This window comes from Raphanus sativus, unplaced genomic scaffold (assembly GCF_000801105.2).
Source record: "Raphanus sativus cultivar WK10039 unplaced genomic scaffold, ASM80110v3 Scaffold0109, whole genome shotgun sequence".
NCBI lineage: Eukaryota > Viridiplantae > Streptophyta > Magnoliopsida > Brassicales > Brassicaceae > Raphanus > Raphanus sativus.
Window position 1 is genome coordinate 21,700 of NW_026615429.1, and position 21,133 is coordinate 42,832.

General features: G+C 39.1%; 4 protein-coding genes and 1 non-coding gene across 5 annotated transcripts; 2 read left to right on the top strand and 3 right to left on the bottom strand.

Moving 5' to 3' along the window:
* Positions 1–1,056: 1,056 nt before the first annotated feature.
* LOC108838189 (uncharacterized) lies at positions 1,057–2,943 on the bottom strand. Its single transcript, XR_008939565.1, has 4 exons — positions 2,737–2,943; positions 2,102–2,326; positions 1,645–1,892; positions 1,057–1,562 (listed from the first exon to the last, which is right to left on the bottom strand). It is a non-coding gene; the product is annotated as an uncharacterized LOC108838189 (transcript).
* Positions 2,944–8,052: 5,109 nt separating this feature from the next.
* On the bottom strand, positions 8,053–10,464 carry LOC130501162 (protein FAR1-RELATED SEQUENCE 4-like). The gene has a single exon (XM_056996025.1). It carries the CDS (start codon positions 10,462–10,464, stop codon positions 8,053–8,055), a length of 2,412 nt encoding a protein of 803 aa, XP_056852005.1.
* A 1,257-nt stretch (positions 10,465–11,721) lies between these two features.
* On the top strand, positions 11,722–13,692 carry LOC130501167 (probable receptor-like protein kinase At1g49730). Its single transcript, XM_056996032.1, has 7 exons — positions 11,722–11,955; positions 12,309–12,564; positions 12,655–12,707; positions 12,788–12,855; positions 12,922–13,017; positions 13,087–13,156; positions 13,230–13,692. The coding sequence occupies exons 1-7, from the start codon at positions 11,883–11,885 to the stop codon at positions 13,535–13,537; spliced, it is 924 nt and encodes a 307-aa protein (XP_056852012.1). The 5' UTR covers positions 11,722–11,882; the 3' UTR covers positions 13,538–13,692.
* An 81-nt stretch (positions 13,693–13,773) lies between these two features.
* On the bottom strand, positions 13,774–16,006 carry LOC130501166 (chaperone protein dnaJ 3-like). The gene is made up of 6 exons (XM_056996031.1): positions 15,740–16,006; positions 15,208–15,376; positions 14,981–15,119; positions 14,608–14,884; positions 14,313–14,511; positions 13,774–14,232 (listed from the first exon to the last, which is right to left on the bottom strand). Exons 1-6 carry the CDS (start codon positions 15,890–15,892, stop codon positions 13,907–13,909), a joined length of 1,263 nt encoding a protein of 420 aa, XP_056852011.1. The 5' UTR covers positions 15,893–16,006; the 3' UTR covers positions 13,774–13,906.
* Positions 16,007–17,600: 1,594 nt separating this feature from the next.
* Positions 17,601–19,958, top strand: LOC108847995 (glycosyltransferase BC10). The gene is made up of 2 exons (XM_018621392.2): positions 17,601–19,092; positions 19,509–19,958. Exon 1 carries the CDS (start codon positions 17,995–17,997, stop codon positions 19,081–19,083), a length of 1,089 nt encoding a protein of 362 aa, XP_018476894.1. The 5' UTR covers positions 17,601–17,994; the 3' UTR covers positions 19,084–19,092; positions 19,509–19,958.
* The last annotated feature ends 1,175 nt before the right edge of the window (positions 19,959–21,133 follow it).

The following is a 21,133-nucleotide window of genomic DNA, read 5'->3' on the forward strand; positions in this document are numbered from 1 at the left end:
TTCTAAGCTCATTCAAGAGAGGAGCTTTGGAACCCCAAAACCGAGAGCCTCGTTCTCCTCTAAAACCTACCTCTTCGACCCTTAAACAGCGCCGGAAGACGACGGAGGACCGAATCGGAGTGAGGCCGGAGTTTGCCGGAGTAGCAATCAATCGAGCGATCGGGTTCCCTTTTCCAAAACGCAATCTCCTCAAACCGCAATCGTGCAATCGAGCTGCTGTCCGTACGGTCGGTATAGGAGATCGATATCTCCATTTCGTCGGTTTGATTTTTTTTTTTTTCTAATTTTGATGTTTTCTTTATTCTAAGGTTAATTTCGTAATTTTATATGGTTTAATGAATATGAAGGATATGAAGATTAGTAAGGGATATAAGTGATTTAAATTTCCCTTCCAAGGGTAATGGAGATGATGTCTCATCACCATCTAACAAAGGCACGCACGCACGCACGCACGACAAATAAAGAGAGATTTTTATTGTTTTTGTGTGTCGCGAAGATGATATAGTGAAGAAGGAGGGAAATTCTATATGGTTATTTTTATTTTACAATTTTGTATATTATTGTTGCTAATTAAAAGAAAATATTGCAGATTAACTAATTATTTATTACATAATCTTTTTCATGTTTTGAAGAGTTGTAATAAGTTGTACGATCTTTTTAATTTGTATTGACCAATAAAAAAATTTCAAGGTTTATTTTGCTGTTAAATTAATAATTCCGTACATAAAAGTTTAATTAATTTAAATGTTTTAAACGGTCCGAATATGAAAATTAATTTTAAAAAATTACGGCGAGGTTTACGGCTTTGAATCATAGATTTGATTACATTGAATTGCATGTTGAGTCATGTGTCACCCAAAATAAACTCATATATGGATAACAAGCTGATAATAATACACTCGTTCGAAGAAAAGAAAAGGCTTATAAGTTAATATACACTTTTGACAAAGCAATAAAGTAACTTTACCACCACCACCATCTTTTTATCCAACTGTATGTAAGCTTTTTAGGTGATATTAATATCTCTTATTACTATCATATGGTGTGTCTTTTAAGAAGGTTTAAAAGACAATTATGACGCATATTTATAAGAACAAGTCCATTGTATTCAATTTCAAAGTCAGGAAAGCTTAACTGATGATCTATAGGCCAAAAACAAAAAAAAAAACAAAGTAACACGATTTGTTAATCTAAATATTAGATCAGTAGAACCGTGAGACTGTCCCACCAGGGTACTGACCCCTAGACTCGAATCCATGATCCCTGTCTCCCCCTTGAAACCTAGGTCTCTCTCCATATGCTTCAAACCGGTCTGATCCATAGGCTCTGGATGGTGCATCCGCTGGATCTTGAGCATTCCCAATGTAACCCTGGGGATGACCAGGTTGTCTTAGATTGGCCGCGTTTGGATGGTACTGATCCATCATCCCAGGTGTTTGCTGTTTGTATTGTTGCTGCCTAGCTTGCGATTCTTTCCTCATGATCTCTTCTCTTTTACCTGCGTGGCGTGATCGCAGTGCAGCTAACTGTTCTTCGTACCGGGCATTAATGGTGTTTATTTTCTGCATACAGAGAGAGAGTTAAAAAAGACTTGAGATCAAACAAAACTAGAGTATTTCAGTAGAAGAGCTTTTGTTGGTAAACCTCTCGATGTCTGGCAATCTCTGCATCCTCTGCTCCCATTTGATCTTTTGCTAGTCTTGTTATATCATCCATGAACTTCTGTTCAATGCCTTCAAAGGTCTGTACCACCCCACGGCTATTCTCATAACCAGGCTTCGGGTTCTCGTGGTGCTGAGGTTGAGATCTTGGACCGCTGCTTTGTGTCTCCATTCCTGATTTTGGATCCATTTGGCCGCGGTAATATGTCCTTGACGAATCCACGCCTTGACCTGCATGAACACAACGCTGGAATCAAGAGATAAACCCTAAAGCTTGAGATACACTCGATACAGGAAACTAGAAAAAGGATTCATATCACTCTCGTATTTCCTCTTACGGTTTTGGAAAACATCTCTACGTGTGCTCTTACATACAATGCTAAAGGTATATGTGCCAAAAAGACCTGACCATGAAAGAGACAGTAAGTAAAGAGACGTACTTTCATTGTAAACAGCAGTTGACAAAGGCCTTGACATATTCGGGGACCATCTCTTTCCCATCTCCATTGACCCTCTGTTTGCGGTGGTTGGTCCCTCTCAGGCGTGAACGCCTCTAGCTGACCTTGGAAATCAGAATGTGCATTCTGTATCTGTCCGGATCCATATCCACTTGCAGGCGAGTCCGCAAAGTTTCCCTGTCTTCTCATTCTCACTTTCTCGCAAATCTGACCAACAAAACTTTAACCACTCAGAAAGAAACTTCAGATCTCTAACACGAACTAAAAACTAAGAACATGAAAAAAAAAAAAAAAAAGAGGTTAAATTAGCAGAGAAAATAAAATTCTAAAATGTAGCCACCAACCATTCAGCTAAAGGCTAAAGCTTCAACCTTGTGTACTAATGCAAAGCGGATTACAGATGTTGCAAAACAAATCAACAACATAAAAAAAAAAAAGGTATCTCAAAGCGAAGGAGAATAAACGTGGTAACATGATAATGCCCACTCGACAAAGCTAGGAACTTTCCCAGGATATGAAGAAACTAGACTATCCATGAGAAAGCTACATTCTTTCTTTCTATAGCGTCTATCTCGCTGCAACAGCAACATAAACAGTGAAGCTCCAAACATGCTTACACATAATCATCAAATCGCGGGCAAAGCAAAGTTTATAACTTGGACCAAAAAGATGAAGACTCAGAGATTGTTTCAGTAGTCACTTGACGAGCAAAATCGAAAATCGAATCTCGATTTCATTACAGGCTAAGTAATTAAGCTCACTGATGACGATAAGAATTCGCAGAGAATACAAACAAAAAAAAAGCGGAAATAACGATGGGAATCTGAGAGTTTAACGTACCTGAAGCTACCACTCAGGCGGAGGAAGAAGAGAGCGATTTTGCACAATTTGGATATTCGGTGGAATCTGGGCCTCCGGGTCGGGTCTGAAGGACTTTAACACCAAATGCCCCTTTGACTCACAAAAAATGCTCAGATCTCCCACCAATAAAATATAATTTCTTTTCTATTTAAATTTAAATACGAAAATGCTCTAAATACATGTCTAACCCTTTAAAAATCTGATAATTACATGACCCGACCATAAAAACCCGACCCACCCAGACTCAATTGGGTACAACCCAATTACTAAACTAAAACGCCGCGTTTCTCTCTTCTCTCTCCCTCAGACATTTCGATTTCCCACAAAAGAGCGATGTCCTCTCCCCCTCGTCGTCCTCATCGATCTGATCCCCTTCTGTTCTCCTTCTGAAACCCTAGCCTTCGTCGAGTCCCCTTTGTTCGTTCATCCTTGGTCCTCTATCGAAATCGATAACCCATCAATCTTAATTCTCTCTTTTTCTTTGTCTCTGTCTCATCATCTCGGTTCCCATCATCTCTCTTTGTCTTTGTCTCTAAAACTGCTTCGTTTCTTCTTCCTTCTCCACCAAATCGAGTCTCCATTTTCTTTCTTCTGGTAAGTGATTAATTTCCCTTTGATTAATCCTCCAACTTTGTTAGTAGAATTGAAAAATAAATTTGGGGATAATTTGTAAGTTGTAGAAGAAATGAAAGTAGTGTCTTAGTAAGCGAGATTGTGGTTTGAAATTTGAAAAAAAATGGTGAAATACTACAATTGATTTGGATAAGTTAGAACTGAAACATAGAAAAAGTTGCGATTTTTGTGTAGAGTTGGTGAGTTATTGACTCTCAGATAAATGTAAACTGAAAGAGATTTTGTGATTTATTGAGTGAATATGTTTTGTTGTTGTGACTGGGTTTTGATAAAAATAGCTATTTTTGAGAATTTATTCTTACTGGATTTTTGAGTAAATGAATATTGTTGGAGATTATGCAAAGTAATAACTCTGGGTTGTGACTAAATGTGTGTTGTTGTTGTTGTTGTTTTTCGTGGATGTTAACAGGAAATAGCTAATGGCTGGTAGAGGAGGAAAAACGAAAAGTGGGAGAAGCTCAAGAGCTCAAAAATCCGATGGTCCTGCTGTTGAGGTGCTATCAGAAGAAAACACTAGTGATGATCTGCCTGAACACCCCTCTAAGGTACAGTATTCTTTTGGTTTTAGTAATAAATTGTGATTGCTTGGTTAGGTTTAATTAGGAGTTTAACGCCAAATGTTGTTAATAATTAAATGTCAATGTTGTGTATCAGAGAGGCCAGAAAAGGAGTCGTCCAGCTACTAGAGGTGGAGTCTCTAGTAGAACTAGAGCTAGAAAAGCGGTGTCTTATGGGAATGAATCCGTAGGAGATGATGCAGTCGAAGAAGAGAGTCCTCGAGTCCAGCAAGAGAGTGCACCAATGAGAGATACGAATGTAGCTTCGTTCTCACTTGATACTGAAAGCGAAGACATGTCTGCTGCTGTGTCCTCTAAGGTAATTTGTGCAATTATTTTACTAGTCTTATTAGAGTAAAAAATGACTAATACATTATATATTTTGACTGCAGGAAAGCCAACCATCGCAGCCTCTTGAATTGTACTTCAAGAGCACAAAGTACCCGAAGACTTGCAAGATTCAGTCGAAGTGTAAATTGAAGGACACAATCGACCTGATTAAGGGGTTAAAAGAAGAAGTCGACTGGTTCACAAGCCATCCACAGTTTTGTCATTTCTTCCACATGCCTGATGAAGAATTCCGGAAGCTCCAAGGAATGTGGATGTTACTCCTGCGCACCATTAAAATTGAAGGAGAAGATGCTGCATGGTTTGGGGTGAATGGTGTGCCCATCCGATATTCTATGAGGGAGCATGCCCTCATCTCTGGCTTGGACTGCCATGAGTATCCGAGGAGGTATTTGGAGCTCGGCAGTACTAAGTTTGTGGAGTATTACTTTGGTAAGAAGAGGATCACCATATTAGATGTGGAGCAGAAGCTGCGGTCTATGAAGCAACCATGTATTGATAGATTGAAGATGGCTGTCTTGTTCTTCCTTGGTCGGGTTATCAGAGGAGGGAAGGATTCCGGACCATTAGACCCGTTCATCTCGAGGATAGTGGAAAATTTGGATGACTGCATAGACTTTCCATGGGGTCGTCTAACATTTGAGGAAGCAATAAAGGAGTTGAAGCATGTGATGAAGCGTCTGGATGGTGAAGTGACCACTGCAACCAGCTTTAATGGATTCATAATTCCGTTAGAGGTAAAGCATACAATTTATTTAATTTTTTTTGTTATTCATAACCGCAATATGACACAGTAACACTTCATTTATGTAGGTTTTGGCTTTTGAGTGTATTCCTAAGCTAGGGAAAAAATTCAGAATCTCTTCACCTGGCGCCAGTGGAGATTGTCCTAGGATGTGCAAGAGCCGGTTTATTCAGAATAGCATGAAGGGTTATCCTTTGGAGGATATATATGATGCGTTTGGAAACACAAAGGTATACCCTTATATCATATATAGTAGAAAATAGCAGAATATTGAAACTGAAATTTCTGAATGTTTTTTGTTTTGTTTTCAGACTATTCACAGTGTGTTGGTTCCAACTGTGGATGAGCAAACTTTGCTAGCTCGTATCATTGATCCGGAGCCAGAGTATCACCGTGAGGGCAGCACAAGTGATAGGTGGAATCACTGGCTTAATGTGAAGCAGAAGAAGATTTGGTGGAAAGAGTTGTATGAGTCAGATATTGCTGCACGAGTGTTTACAAAGAAGAAGGACAAAGAAAAAGTGATGCTTGAAGCAGGTTCTTCTTCTAATGTTGGCATGGAGTCGATCTTGAAAGGCTTGGAAGAGAGGATGGTGAAAGTCATGGAAGAAGGATTTTCTGGAATTAATTTGACAGTAGATACAAAGCTGGAGGCTATGTATTGGACGTTGGGTGAACTTGAGAAGTCCCAACGAGTTCTGAAAGCCAAGTATAAGAAGATAGAAAAGAGGCTGGCTTCTATAGAAGAAGAAAAGGGTCATGAGGATGTGGAGTTTAGACAGTGGAATGATTTTGATTTTGATTATGGTAGAGATCAGAATGAGCAGGGTCAGGAGGACAAGGAGGACAAGGAAAACAGTGAGAAGGGTGAGGAAAAGAAGAAGAAGAACAAGAAGAAGAAGAAGAACAAGAAGGAGGACAAGGAAAACAGTGAGAAGGGTGAGGAAAAGAAGAAGAAAAACAAGAGAAAGAGGAGCAAGAAGAAGAAGGTTGCAGTGGAAGAGCAACACAGTGATAAAAGTGAGGAAGAGGAAGAGCAGAAAGAGCAGGAAGAAAAAGACAGTGAGGGAGAGCAGAAAGAGCAGGAAGATCATGAAGAGGAAGACAGTGACGAAGATTCTGAGTTGGAGAGGATTATGGAGAGATCGAGAGTATCGGCGGAAGCATTTTTCAGAAGTGTTGAAGAGCAAGATATAAATGAGGAAGAAGCTGAGGAGGATGCTGAGGATAAAACAGAGGAAAAAGATGAGGAAAAAAATGAGGAAGAAGCTGAGGAGGATGCTGAGAAAGAAGTAGAAGCTGAGGATAAAACAGAAGAAAAAGATGAAGAAAAAAATGAGGAAGAAGCTGAGGAGGATGCTGAGAAAGAAGTAGAAGCTGAGAAAGAAGCAGAAGTTGAGAAAGAAGCAGAAGCTGAGAAAGAAAAAGCTGTAGAAGAAGAAGGAGAAGCTGTAGAAGAAGAAGGAGAAGCTCTTACACCAACCGAAAAAACTCTTACACCACCTGAAAAAGCTCCTACACCACTCGGCAAGAAGCAGCAAAACTGAAAGCTCAGCAAAAGGCAGAAAAAGAGAAAGCTAAGAGGCAGAAGCAAGAAGAAGGTACAACGAAGAAGAGAGGCAGAGGCAGACCGAAGAAGTCTGAGAGCACCCAGTTCTTAGAAGATGTTACACCGCTGCCGGAGAAGAGAAAATCAGAACCATCACGGTGGGTGCAGTCACCTTTCACTGAGGGAAAGAGTGATGAGCTAGAAGTGCCAAAAAAGAAACCTAAAAAGAGTGATGAGTGATGCTTCTGTTATGTGTGTGTATTTAAACTTGTAGGATGTTATTTTTCTTCCTAAATGCTTCTCTTAAACTTGTAGTAATGTTATGTTTAGCTTTTGGATGTTATATTATGTGTTTATGGTTATGGTGTGTTTTTGGAAAACAGGTGGGTGTCCAAACAGGTGTGGTAACTTGAAATTACAGGGGAAACTCTGTTAAAAAATTTGCAAAATTCTGCACAGACTTGAAAAAATACTTCAAAAACTTGAAAAATACTTAAATAATTGAACAAATACTTCAAAAACTTGGAAAAATACTTCTGAAACATGCAAACCACATTTAAAACGTGCATACTTAAAAATACCCACATGTAAAACGTGCAGCCGTTATATAATATAAAAGATTATTTTGATTACACTTAGTAATTCTTGGTAATCTTCAAGGACTTAGTAATACTACCTTACACATAGTAATTTTTTGGGAATTTTCAAGTTTATCTAGTAAAACAATAAGCAAAAATGCTTTTTTGTAGTAATACCAATGCTTTTTCACTATTAGTATCATTAACAAATACATTTGTATAACATATTGTCCAAAAATACGTAATGTTTTGGATTTTCCTTACTATGGCCTAACCATTCACACACTAACAATGAAAGTTAAGAGAATTTATTGGAAAACTGAAAAAGGTTTTTCTTAAAATGTTGAAATAACATACCAAAATTATATTGATATATATCTATTAAGTAAGTAGTCTACGAATTGATATATATCTATCGATTCTATATACTAAACTTAAATATTCCTACCAATATATTTGTTGTTCAAAATAACACATAGTAAAACCAGTAAAATCTAGTAATCCGAATAACACATAGTAAAACAAGTAATTCGTAGTAATACAAATAACACATAGTAAAACCAGTAACTCCTAGTAATACAAATAACACATAGTAAAACCCGTAGAGTCTAGTAAGTCAAGTAACACATAGCAATACCACATAATAAAACAAATTTCAACAATCAAACACCTGAACCTGAACCACTTCCACATTCAAAATACGCTCCCATACCTCCTCCCCTGGCTCTGCCTGTGCATGTGCCTGTGCCTCTTCCACTTCCTCTGCCTCTTTTTCCTCTTCCACGAGCTTCTCCTGCTGATGGATACCTTGTTTCTTGCGGTTTTCCTTTTTTAACTTCAAATTCTGGAGGAAGTACTTTCTTTGCTTTAACTTCTTCTGGTATAACCCAATCAGACATATGAGGAACGGGGTATATTGTCCTGTGATAAGCCAAAGCCCATTGCTCCACCAAATAGTACTGAGAACAATACTCAGAGAGATGGAGTTCCCTTCCCGCTTTTTCTGTCATGAACGTGGCAGCAGCTGCTGCATGAACACATGGATATTTGTCTTTATCAAATTGCTCACAAGTGCACGTTTTCATAGCCATGTCCACAGTATAACGCTTCCCATCACTACCATGCACACTGTACTCGAGATGGAAGCTGTTTAACTCGTCAACCGTAAGAACCCCTGCATCAATACATCTTTTAGACATTTCTTCCTCCACAATAGGCACAAGCTTTAAAGCGGGAGGTTGTTCAGCTGCCTCCTTCCTGTGCTTGTTAAACCATTCAGCTATTTTTCCAATGATAAAATCAAACATTGGAAGTAAAGTCAACTTTCTTGCGTCTTTAATAACACCGTTAAAAGATTCTGCTGAATTGGTGGTGTCAACATTGTACCTAACTCCTTCAAAGTAACATCTTGCCCATTTCTTTTGTTCACAACTTTTTTTAAGATACTCCGCTGCACTAGGATACCTCATGCAAAAAGTGTCATAAAGGGCCAAGAACTCTGCCTCTGTATAAGCGTGTGCGCACTCCATAAACTTAAATGCACACGTGTCTTTGTTGTTACGGACGTAACCTTTAACATTCTGAGACAAATGCCATATACAATACCCATGAGCCGCCTGAGGGAACACTAGACGCACTGCCTTGATCAACCCTTTGTTTCTGTCCGAAAGAAACACCAATCGAGGGACATCAGATATCACTGATTTCAACTGTTCCATAAACCATAGCCAACTCTCATATTTCTCACCATCTGCAACACCAAACGCAATTGGGTAGTGGTGATGATTGGGATCTTGAGCAGTTGCAATAAATAACACTCCACCATAAACAGTCTTCAGGTGTGTTGCATCTACAACGAGAACTTTTCTCATCGCGCGGAATCCTTCTATGCTAGCTCCCAAAGCCCAAAACAGATACTTAAATTTTTTGCCCTCATCCACAACCACACGAGTTATTGTGTCAGGATTCACCTGCTCCAGCACGTGCATATAACAATACAATAAAGAATAACTCTCTTCAGGAGTTCCACGCACTTTATTAGCAGCTAGTCTTTTTCCTCTATATGCTGTTGTATATGACACTTGCACAGCAACCCTGCGATGAACCAAGTCCATCAAAGCTTTGGGACGTGGTGTGTCAAAACTGCCGGGATAATCTTGGGCCAGAACAGATGCAACAATTTCTTGTGTGCCTCTCCTTCTATTAGGCAGTGTTCTTGTGGTAACAACAGAACATCTATGCTGCTTAATGTAAGTTCTAACAGTCCAACGATCTGAATTCGTTAACTTTGCAACACGCACACGCCACTTGCAGCCTTCTTTTTCTCCTCGGCATTTTATCACATATCTCTTACTATCCGACTTAATTACCTCATACTCAAAACACTTCAGATGTGAAGCCTTCTGAATATGAGTTTGCGCTTCCTCCTTGGTTCTAAATTCTTGACCTATAACTAAATCCATACCATCATCACGCTCCTTATAGACAACTTGTGAGACTTCAACTGATGGTCCTGCTTCTCTTTCGGTGACATTCTCATGCATCTCAATGTTTTCGTATAAAGTGAGCATACCACCAGTACCTTCATTATCAGTTGCACCCATCTCAGTACCATCCTCATCAACAGCCTCTGTATCAATCGCCTCTGTATCAGTAGCCTCTGTACCAATAGCTTCTGTATCAATAGCCTCTCTATCAGTAACCTCTCTATCAGTAGCTTCTCTTTCAGTAGTCTCTCTATCCGATAGACCGCCATAGAAATCAGTGTGATCATCTGTTTGACTGAGCTCCACATGTAGAACACTTCTACAATTCTCTTGATTTACTTGCATTAGATAACCAAAAACTTCTTCATCATCACAGATATATGATGGCTTATTCGAATACATTACCATTGGAAAGTAACTAATCTTCACTATCATCTTATATTCATCCACCTTTATCTTCCTGCAAATACGCTCAACCAAAACAGAGTATGTGACCTCTTCCACTGGTTTCTTCAAGACAATAGTGTGAATTTCATCTTCCCCTTCACCATCTCCCGAAATCCATTTCGTATCAGCCCCATCCTTCATATAATATCCTCCATAATCAAAACAAATGATTGTGCAATGCGGATTTTGCATTTTCCTGAAATAAAAAAAATTAGAATTACAATTAGAATTATTAAGAAGCTTAAATTTAATTCCCACACTGTAAAGTGCTCTCTTACTAATACTAATTTGTTTCAATACAATACATAGTAAAACTCGTAATAATACCAGAAATACTAGTTATATTTTGTAAACATAGTAATACTGAGTAATATCAGTAATACCCAGAATTTATCTTTGCAGTCACTAATCATGTTTTTAGTCAAATTTTGTTTCGATTTTTCTTTACCCATGATATATAATTCATATTAGTTAAATTACTGCCAAAAAAATCATCAAAAACAGATAAAAATATACCAGAAACCTATAGACACAGTTTTCAAAATCCATTTTAATCTACTCAAATTTGCATCCAATCTTCTTTTTTACACTAGCCGAGATCAATGCACTTCTTTCTAATAGTATTCCACCAAACATTTCATCAAAAACGAACATAAAATATACCTAAATACAGTTTTTTTTTTAAAAAAATAATCTCTCAAAACTTTCATCAATTCTTAGTTTTTTTACAATACTCTTCATATATACAACATTTAAATGTTATTCAACAAAAAAAATCATCAAAAACGAATAAGAAATACCTGGTTTTGAAGCTTCAAAATCGTCAATGGAGGGTGAAGGAGAAGAGAGTTTCACGATGGGAAGAAGAGGAAGGTGAGAAACTTGAAGACATGTGGGTCCAGTCATTTCTGATTGGTTAAGGTTGTCTTTTGGACCCACATGGTTGTTGATTATTTATGTGAAGAATAAATAAGAAAAATGGTGATGTGGAAGAAATATGTTAAAGAAATGAAGGATAGTTTGGTATTTGTGATCAAAGTGGGATCCACAAAGGGGGTAGAAGAATAGAGAAGGGATAGAAAGGTTGTTTTATTTCCCATGAGGGCATTTGGTGTTAGTTTCCGGGTCTGAACTGTGTATAGTTTACTAATAGGGTGCGCGTGAAAATCTTCTAACACACGCGCGTCAGGGAAACACATTTTTAATCCGATCCATTCAAATAACTTTTTTTTTTTTTGTAATCTAAAATTTTATGTTTTTTTTTTTAACAAACAAACAAACAAACAAAGAAGGGCAGTAAAAAGTAACTAATTACTTTATTGCTTAACTAACCATTAACGAAAACCGTTATGATTAAAGATGGTGGGAAAGCAAAGCTAAAGAGAAAAAAAGGAAGATGAGATGATGTTTTTTTACAGCTAAAATGAAGTCGTACAGTTGACACTCCCAAAACTTCCAAGAAAAGCATCAGATCCAATCTTCTCTCCCCTCCTCAATCATTTCTCTCTTAGATAGAGAGAAAAAGTGAGAAACTTAGCTCAGTGAAGAAACACATCGCCATGGACGATCGACCTCCCCTCAGCCGCAGAATCCGTTTCCTTCTTCTCGCCTGGCTCCGCCGTACTCGCTCCGGTGAGCCACAATTTCACTTCCTTTTTCATCTTCCAGCTTTTTCAGATTAATTTTACCAGATGTGCGCCTTCAATAACGTTGATCTGTTTTGAGATTCTATTACTCTTAAGTTGAATCCACTATTAGACTAGTCTCGTAAATCATTTTGAGTGACTTGGTTATAAGTAACTGTAAGATTGTATTTAACCTGTACTTGGTTAGTTTGGTTTAGTAGAGTTTGACTCAAACTACTCAATGAGCTACGATTCCAACTTTTTGATCTCTTAGTCTCTCTCTCTCTCTCTTTGTTATGTTATGTTTCTGGAGCAACTTATACAACAACCTTACCCCATTGTGTGCCACGTCAATCACAGGTAGAATAGAGTTCGTCAGACGATTCGGATACAAGGAACTCGTGAAAGCAACCGAAGGTTTCCGTAAGGTTATTTACACCAACTACCACGGTTCTGCATACACTGCCAAATTCAAAGGCGGTGAGGTTGCTCTGGTCAAAGAACTCAAGTCTCTCGATCTCGGACGCGAGAGGTTCTATGAGGAAGTCCAGCTCTTGGGACGCTTACGTCACCGCCATCTCCTCACTCTTCGCGGCTTTTGCACCGCACGCAAAAGGTGCCAAAAACTCTTTGGGAAATCTACAAAATCAAATGTTTTGTTTGTTTAGCTTTTTCATTTAATCTTCTTATTGCCTCTGCTTCTCAGGATGCTAGTGTATGATAATATTGAAAATGGGAGCTTGAAAGAACATCTCAATGGTAAAAATAACCCCTCGGAACATTTGTCATCATAACACAATCAGCACTTTACTAAATCTTCTGTGTCTCTTTCTTGATAGATCCGCTTAAGACTCCTTTGAACTGGAAGACTCGCATCCAAATAGTTATTGGGGTCGCAGCTGCATTAGTAAGTTACTTTTCAAAATGTTTATTTAACATACATACCGATTATAATCGCCTCTTTTAACCGCAGGAATATTTGCTGATCTTCAGCAGTAGTGATGCACAGATCTATGATGTTTCAGTGAACTCATGTAACATCATGCTGGATCAAAACTTCACCCCAAAAGTAAGTTCAATGGTTAGAGAGTTCAGTACATATAACTGATTTTCAGTAACTGAAATCTTCCTCTCGCAGATTACAGACATCCGCATCAACAGACACACACAAAGCCATCCCAAAACAACCAACGATGCTTGCTCCGAAGGTACAAAACTAAATCTTCTGCTTCTCGGTGTCCTTTTTCGCTTTATTCACCGTTTTGAAAACTGACGTGTTAGGATCATGTGCGGATGAGGAATGCGGAAACGTGATATTCCAGCTAGGAGTGTTGATGTTGGAACTGATCACAGGACAATCATCAGACAGACAAGGCGAAGACTTGATCGAATGGGTACAACACTCTTGCATTGCAAACTCCATTGATAAGATGATTGATCCAGATCTCGGCAACAGCTACAACTCTAGAGAACTCCAGAAGGTGCTGGCAGTGGCTCGACTCTGTATAAAATCGAGGTACGAGCCACCTTCCTTCTCAATAACACATGTTTACCGGTATCTACAGAAGAAGATTGATGTTGCATCATAACGGTCGAAACTGTGATGACATATGGCCCATTTCAGACAATTCTAGATGTAATAATAATAGCTAATAGAGTGATATATCATTGTACTAGACTTGTCTTGTGTCTTGATCAGCAACCCTGTACAACTTATGATAGATATATAAAGCATTTTCAATAACTGTAGAAAGAAATTATGTTGGTGAAATCCTGTTGATTTTGCACATTAAATTGCTGGTGGAGAGGACAAAATCTGAAGAACTAGAGAAGGTTATTCAAAAATAAATAAAACAAATTTGTAACAAGAATTTGGGCAAAGTCTATAAAAAAAGATCCAAAAATAATATTAAGTAAAAAACCGCAAATGTTGGATAGCACTAAAATGTGCATGTCGATCACTGCTGAGCACATTGAACGCCATGACCACCGCCTTGGCCTTCTTCTTCATCATCGTCATCATAAGCCTCTCTTTTAGCTTGAGCGTTTCTTTTCATCTCAGCTTCAATGTTCACATCATGCAGCGTCGTCTCTTCGCACTCATCTATCTCCATGTCGCTCAGAGCTGCCTTTGCCGGCCTTGGTAAGACAGCTTCAATGGCCTTTGTCTGATTCGGGCTAAGCGACTCCGGGAACTCGACCGTGAAGTGGATGTAAAGCTTGCCCTTCATGAACGACCTTTGGTGCATGGGCATCCCCTCGTCGCTTATCGCCCTGTATGAATCTATCAATAAACAAATACACACAATGGTAAGACACAGAAAAGCTGGCGTAATGAGAAAGGCTAGTGGTTGAGATATGTACCTGGCTTCACAACCTCCCCTGGGTTGGATTTGATGAGAAGCTGTCTTGCGTCCAAGTGCGTCAAAACGAACTGGAATCCACAGAGTGCTTCTGTTAGAGAAAGAGTGTGCTCCACAAAGAGATCATCTCCCTTTCTCTTGAACTTTGGGTGCTCCTTCTGCTGAATGACGAACACTATATCTCCAGTGACTGTATCAGGCTGTTTTTCAAATAACAAAACAAAGTTTAATAAGAATACGAGTAAGAGTAGTGATGATTCAAAAGAAGAGAAAGAAAAAAAGAGTATATCACAAACCGCTTCATCTGCTTGTCCACGGAATGTGATCTTCTGACTGTGTTGCATTCCCTTTTCAACAGCTACTTCAAGCACCTTCTTCTCGGTGATCACTTTATCTCCTTTGCACTGTGGACACCTGTCACGATCATTGATGGTCTCTCCTGTACCCTTGCAATCATGACACGCATGCTGCATCTGCTGAACCATCCCAGGTCCGATCCGCCTGATCGAGACCTTCATTCCCTTCCCTTGACATCCACCACATTTCATTGAAGCTCCAGACTTTGAACCCTTTCTGCCATCATAAAAACCAAACTCTATTTAAGCATCTTGGAGACATTCATAAAAAACAAAAATTTCGAAAGACAAGACAGGAGGCATATCTACTAACCCGTTACACTTTGAGCACAGAGCATTCCTAGAAAGTGAGAGCTTCTTTGTCGTTCCGAGATAAAGATCCTCCAGGGAAACCCTCAGAGGGTGAACAACATCTTCACCACGCCTCTGCCTTCTTCCACGGCTGCTGCCACCTAATCAAAAACAAAAATTTAAACCATTACCATCTATCCATCTATTGTGATATAAGAGAAGGCAAAGGCACTGTTTGAGAAGACTAACCTCCGAATGGGCTTTCACCACCACCGAAGAAGGACGAGAAGATATCAAAAGGGTCGTGTCCACTGCGTTCACCCATTCCATCCTTGAGTCCATCCTCTCCGTATTGATCGTAGATCTCACGCTTCTCTGGATCACTAAGAACTCCATAAGCCTCACCTAGCTCCTTAAACTGCAGAGAGAGAGAGACATACAAAGTACCGTTAAATCTTTTGAACAACAAGTCTACAGGCTGCAAAGACCAACCTATACACGTCATAACCCTCCACCAAAACAAATAGATTCAACGGTCCCTTAACATCTATAATCCCAACAACAACTAAAGACAGATCAAATTCAAGTAGCTATCATCCCTAGCACGCTTCAAAGACCTAAAGCTCGAAACTTTCAGATCAAACCGGACTTATATACATATCTAACCAAGACCCATGAGCTTACACGACCTCTTATCGATCAGAGAACCCAAATCAAACAATAAAGGAACTAGCTTTCTCAAAGGAAACAATTCAATTCCACAGAATCTAAGATTCAATACCTTCTCAGGATCTCCACCCTTGTCGGGATGGTTTTTGATGGCGGCTTTCTTGTAAGCCTTCTTGAGATCTTCGGGCGACGCGGTCTTAGGAACGCCGAGGATCTCGTAGAACTTGGTGTTGTCGCTCTTACTCGAAGGTCCTCTTCTGAACATCTTTTCACTTCCCTTCTTAAGCAAACCCTAACTGGGAGAGAAGGTAAATCGCGAGAGGCTTTAACGGCGGCGAGGAGGAGGAGACGGAGTTTGTTTTCGAAGAAAACTAATTGGGTCTTGGTGGAGAGCGGAACACTATTATATACTGTATGTCTTTTCTTTTTGCCTTTTTACTTTTTACTTTTAAGCCTTTATTTTGTTTTTATCCAGTTCTTCTCCTATTGGGAAAAATGGATAAAATTTTATATATAGAGAAAAATGGAAATTTAGCTAAGAAATCAAAGAAAATAGATTAAATTTGAAACTTATATAAACAATTTTATGTATTTCTATTTTAATAAATACAATGAAAAATATTAAGTTCTTCTCTATATCATTTATAATAACAGTGACAAATCCTGATATAATTAATACATTGATTTTATATATTTTAAAAGTAAATTAAAAATATTATAAACATAAATTAATCTAAGAAATGTTTAAATTTTATAGGTATTTAATAGTTTGAAATGTTAATTTAAAAAAACTTATATAAACAAGTATACTTTATTATTTAAAATTTGTAACAATATCTATGATTTAATGATTACGATTTACCACATTAAGCTACAAAATCTATGTATAATCTATACAGAGTATACACCGCGGGAAATAAAAGTGGTTGATATTGTAAATCATATTTTAAAAAGTCAAGTTGTATTTCATTACAATTAAGCATATTTACAATTTTCTCTTGAGTGTCTACTAACATTGTTTTGAAAATGCTAATAACAACAACTAGCATTCGTGGTAGATTTGCTTCTTTACAATATGAGAATCTGAAATTAGACTTTTAGCAACCATCTAATATTCTTAATTGTTCCAAGCACACTTTGATATAAGGATTCTATGAAAATTATATTTAAAAAAAAAAAGTTAACCTTGTACTATACATACTACTCGGGTAACAAGTAAATTAAAACATCTCAGCAGATAATATAGTTTTTTAAGAATCACATAGTGGTGTATATGAGAAAAACATATTAAGAAGAAAAAGTCAGGGTTTGCCACTATTTGGTATAGCTCTCTCTCTGGACATGTAGGCCTTGACACTTTTAAGAGCACTAAAACAAACAAAACAAAACTGGGTCCTTTATAACAATATAATTGAAGAAATTTGGAATTTTGACCATGTTTAAGTATGACCCATTTTAAAAAAATATATATATAAAATGTGTTCATCTTAAAAAACACATTAAATTTGTGCCTTTTAAGAAAAAAAAAAGGTTAAATGGGCCCTTATTTTTGCAGCTCTGCACACTACTCTTGGACCGGATCTCAGAATACCCAGGGCTCAATCAGTAAGATCCTGACTACGTGTTTTTGTACTTGTAAAATAACATCCCAGCAAATAAATGCAGACCAGTTAAACAGATCAGTTGGACCAACCGAAATCAGATACAACATTCAACATCTAATTATATTATTTAAATCAATCAATCACGTTTATTCAAATCAAAAAAGAGGAAAATACCATATTCCGACATCATCATCGACCGAACCGAAGCCATTACGGTAGTATTATCAACGACGGAGTAACGCCGTTAACTTTCCCCATCGATCTAAATAAACAATCACTTGACGACGTAAGGGGTTACGCTTGTCGGTTGGTAATTGACACAAATACCCCTCCGCTCATAAAAAAAAAGAAACTATTTTCTCGCGTCAATTACAACGCAACAAAGGAAGAACAGAACAACAAATCGCTCTCCTCTCTCTCTCTTCTCTCTCAATCGTCTCTACATTATCATCACCACCACCACTACTTACTGTGTGAGAGAGATCCTCTTGATTTCTAGGTTTTTCTCAATCTGAAGAAATCTCTGTGAAGCTATTGAAATCTGGAGAAATCTGGAGACATTCTGGGTTTATTCATCGTCTTCCCACTGCGATTTCGTTCAGAGAGGAGGGAGAAATCGAGATCTCGATCGATGGGTCTCTAGTGATTGAGATTTGGAAGACCATCGTTGCTAAAAGAGATCACCTTTCGGGTTTCTTAAACTCCAAATCCAATGGAGGATTGACAGCGCAACATTCTAGGGTTTCTCGATTCCTCTCTCTCAATGTACTCGAAGCAGTTCATCATCCCTTTCTCCCTCCTCCTCTCCCTCCCAATCATCTTCTTCCTCTTCATCGCCCCTCATGTCTTCCCCTCCCCACCACCCGCCGAATCCCTCATCCCAATCTCCGACGAGATCTCCGACCAAACCCTCTTCTCCTCCGCCGCCGCCTCCTCAACCTCCCTCTCCCACCTCTCCTCCGCCTCTCCCAAGCTCAAGATCGCCTTCCTCTTCCTCACCAACTCCGACCTCCACTTCGCCCCGATCTGGGACCGCTTCTTCTCCTCCCACCCCAAGTCCCTCTACAACGTCTACGTCCACGCCGACCCCTTCGTGAACATCACTCGCCCCCAAAAAGGCTCAGTCTTTGCAAACGCATTCATCGCAAACGCGAAACGCACCGCGCGAGCCTCCCCGACGCTAATCTCCGCCACGCGCCGCCTCCTCGCCACCGCCTTCCTCGACGACCCGGCCAACACCTACTTCGCCGTCCTCTCCCAGTACTGCGTCCCTCTCCACTCGTTCCGCTACGTCTACGCCTCCCTCTTCGAGTCCCCGACCTTCGACAAAACGTCCGACCCGGATCCGAGCCCGGGAGGCGTCCGGGTCATGTTCCGGACATTCATCGAGCTCATCTCCGACGAGCCGAGGCTCTGGAAACGCTACAACGCTAGGGGAAGGTACGCTATGCTCCCCGAGGTCCCCTTCGATAAGTTCCGTGTTGGTTCTCAGTTCTTCGTAATGACGAGGAGGCACGCGCTGCTGACGATCAAAGATCGGGTCTTGTGGAGGAAGTTCAAGCTCCCGTGCTACCGCTCCGACGCGTGTTACCCCGAGGAGCATTATTTTCCGACTTTGTTGAACATGAAGGATCCGGAGGGGTGTACTGGGTATACCTTGACGCAGGTGAACTGGACTGGGACTGTGAAAGGGCATCCTTATACTTATAGACCGAAAGAAGTGGGGCCTGGGCTGATCAAGAGACTCAGGAGGTCGAGCCACTCGAGCTCTTACCTTTTTGCTCGCAAGTTTACTCCTGATTGCTTGAAGCCGTTGCTGGCTATTGCGGACTCGGTGATTTTCAGAGATTAAGTTTTGCCTGTAAGTGTTTCTCAAAGCCTTCTCCTTTTGGGTTGCTATGGTTTAGGAACTTCACTGTTGATTGGTTGATAGTTGTAATGTTCTAGGGCTTTTGTTTGATTTACACCATTTAGTGGGTAACAAACATAAGCAGAACTTTGGCTGTAGTGATAAGATTAGAGCTAAACTTCTGGTTTATCAGCGAAATGCTAAAGAAAAGCAGTTTTGATTATTTTTAGAGGTTTTTGCACTGCTTTCTGATCGTGAGACAGAAGAATCATTTTGGGTTCTACAAATCTGCCATGAAATGTACTTCCTGATCGTATCAGTTTCTTGCTCTATTAATTATTTGTTTTTGTTTTAAGAGGTCTTTATTTTGTCTTTTAATATGGGCAGAGTCTCATATTCTATTCTGCTTCTGCGTATGTCTTTTGCAGGGAAAAGTTTTTTGTGAATTTCTCGTGTGCAAGCAAGTGGCATGAGAAATATTAGAGAAGTTTTTTTTGGACCGGAGAAGTATTTAAGGCAGGTTTCACGTTGGGGTGAAGAACAAAAATCACTTTCAGGATTAAAGAAGAGACGAGGCGAAAAAAGATTATCCTTGGGGAGGCTTGAAACAAATAAACCAGTTTTCCTGGTACTTCAAGCGCACCTACCCCCTTGTGAGTTGTTGTCACATTATATATATATCACACGAAAACAAAAGATTAAGCAGCCACTTTTGAGATTATCTAAGTTGTAATTTTTATAATTCTTTTGGTTCTTTTGGATCTGGTGATGTACATAAGCAAGATATTTTTTACCCCCTCCCAAGGTGTTGGGTCTGTACCATTATGGTTTTGTGTCAAGGATTATCTAAGAAGAGAGAACATGCTATTTTCTTGGTCTTTTTGTTTGTTAAACATGCAATAGAAAAAGATTCGAAGCTTATTATCTTATGTCTAAAACATTATCTGACGCAATACAGAAGTTATAAGGTCATAAGCGTTTGAGAAGTGAGGTCAATTGTTTCCGATGTATTTGGAAAGACAAGAAGTTGGTGATGTGCAGAGAGAAACACAGACACAAAGCAGAACAAGTGTGAGATCATCATACTCGAGAAGACCAAATCTATCAATGGCAACAAAAAAAAAAGAGTAAAAGAGATCAGCCTTTCTTGACCGGCCTTTGGACGTATGATTTGTTTGGATCCTCTGTCTTCAGTTTTGAAGGACGTGTCTCTTCCCTTTTTGGCCTGAAGGATGATGAAAACAGAAGCTTAAACTGAAATCTGACCGGAGGAAATATAAAATAATTAAATATGTAGGGTTTTTCCTATCTAACGCACCTTCTTTCCTGCTTTCATGAAGTCTCTCCAGCTTGATACCTGCATATGGAAACGCAAACGTCAAAACAGTATCTGGTTGAACTGACATAATCGTTTTAACTATTTCAAATGCGTTCTCTTCCAGAAAGCCATTTCTAACCGTACTTAAGTGCCAAATGGTGAGGTTAAGTGGGTCTAAACTAACAGATACATAGGCAGGTCCGGCCAAGAATCAAAGATAATGGGATTAACAAAAGCACAAACACAGAATCAAAGTTTCGAGTGTATTTTTTTTAGTTTTAATCAGTGGCCGTAGTAACTAACATCACTTAGAAGAGACAATTGAGAAGATAAACAAATGTCTTCGTAGTGTACGTAACGTAACAGAAGAGAAAAGAACACCTTTTAGTACTGTCTTTTAACATCATCCGTGGAAGAATCGGAAGATAGGTTGAGATGCTCAAACGGGTTTAGCTTGAAGCATGAGAGAATCCTACAGCAAATTTTCAATCTTTTTTTTTAAGATAGGATCAGAAGATCATACAGGTCAACAATGTCAACCAGTACATGCAAGCACGGCTCTCGATTCATTTATAATATATCTAAGTCAAGGAAATGACTGGTAACAAAAAGAGTTTGATTTCAAGAGATTTTTTCAGCTTGTTGTATGTATATACCCATTTGTTTTAACCGCATATATAGACTATTTAAAAACGTTGTTATTCAATGATTCGTACTTTTGAGGGATAAATCAGT

Coding starts and splice junctions, on each gene's coding strand:
- LOC130501166 (XM_056996031.1), bottom strand. CDS start 15,892: ATGTTCAGAAGAGGACCTTCGAGTAAGAGCGACAACACCAAGTTCTAC. Junction 14,512..14,607: donor GTGGACAAGCAGATGAAGCG/GTTTGTGATATA, acceptor TTTGAAAAACAG/CCTGATACAGTCACTGGAGA. Junction 14,233..14,312: donor AGGGGAGGTTGTGAAGCCAG/GTACATATCTCA, acceptor GTTTATTGATAG/ATTCATACAGGGCGATAAGC.
- LOC130501167 (XM_056996032.1), top strand. CDS start 11,883: ATGGACGATCGACCTCCCCTCAGCCGCAGAATCCGTTTCCTTCTTCTC. Junction 12,565..12,654: donor TTTTGCACCGCACGCAAAAG/GTGCCAAAAACT, acceptor TCTGCTTCTCAG/GATGCTAGTGTATGATAATA. Junction 13,157..13,229: donor CAACGATGCTTGCTCCGAAG/GTACAAAACTAA, acceptor CTGACGTGTTAG/GATCATGTGCGGATGAGGAA.
- LOC130501162 (XM_056996025.1), bottom strand. CDS start 10,464: ATGAAGGATGGGGCTGATACGAAATGGATTTCGGGAGATGGTGAAGGG.
- LOC108847995 (XM_018621392.2), top strand. CDS start 17,995: ATGTACTCGAAGCAGTTCATCATCCCTTTCTCCCTCCTCCTCTCCCTC.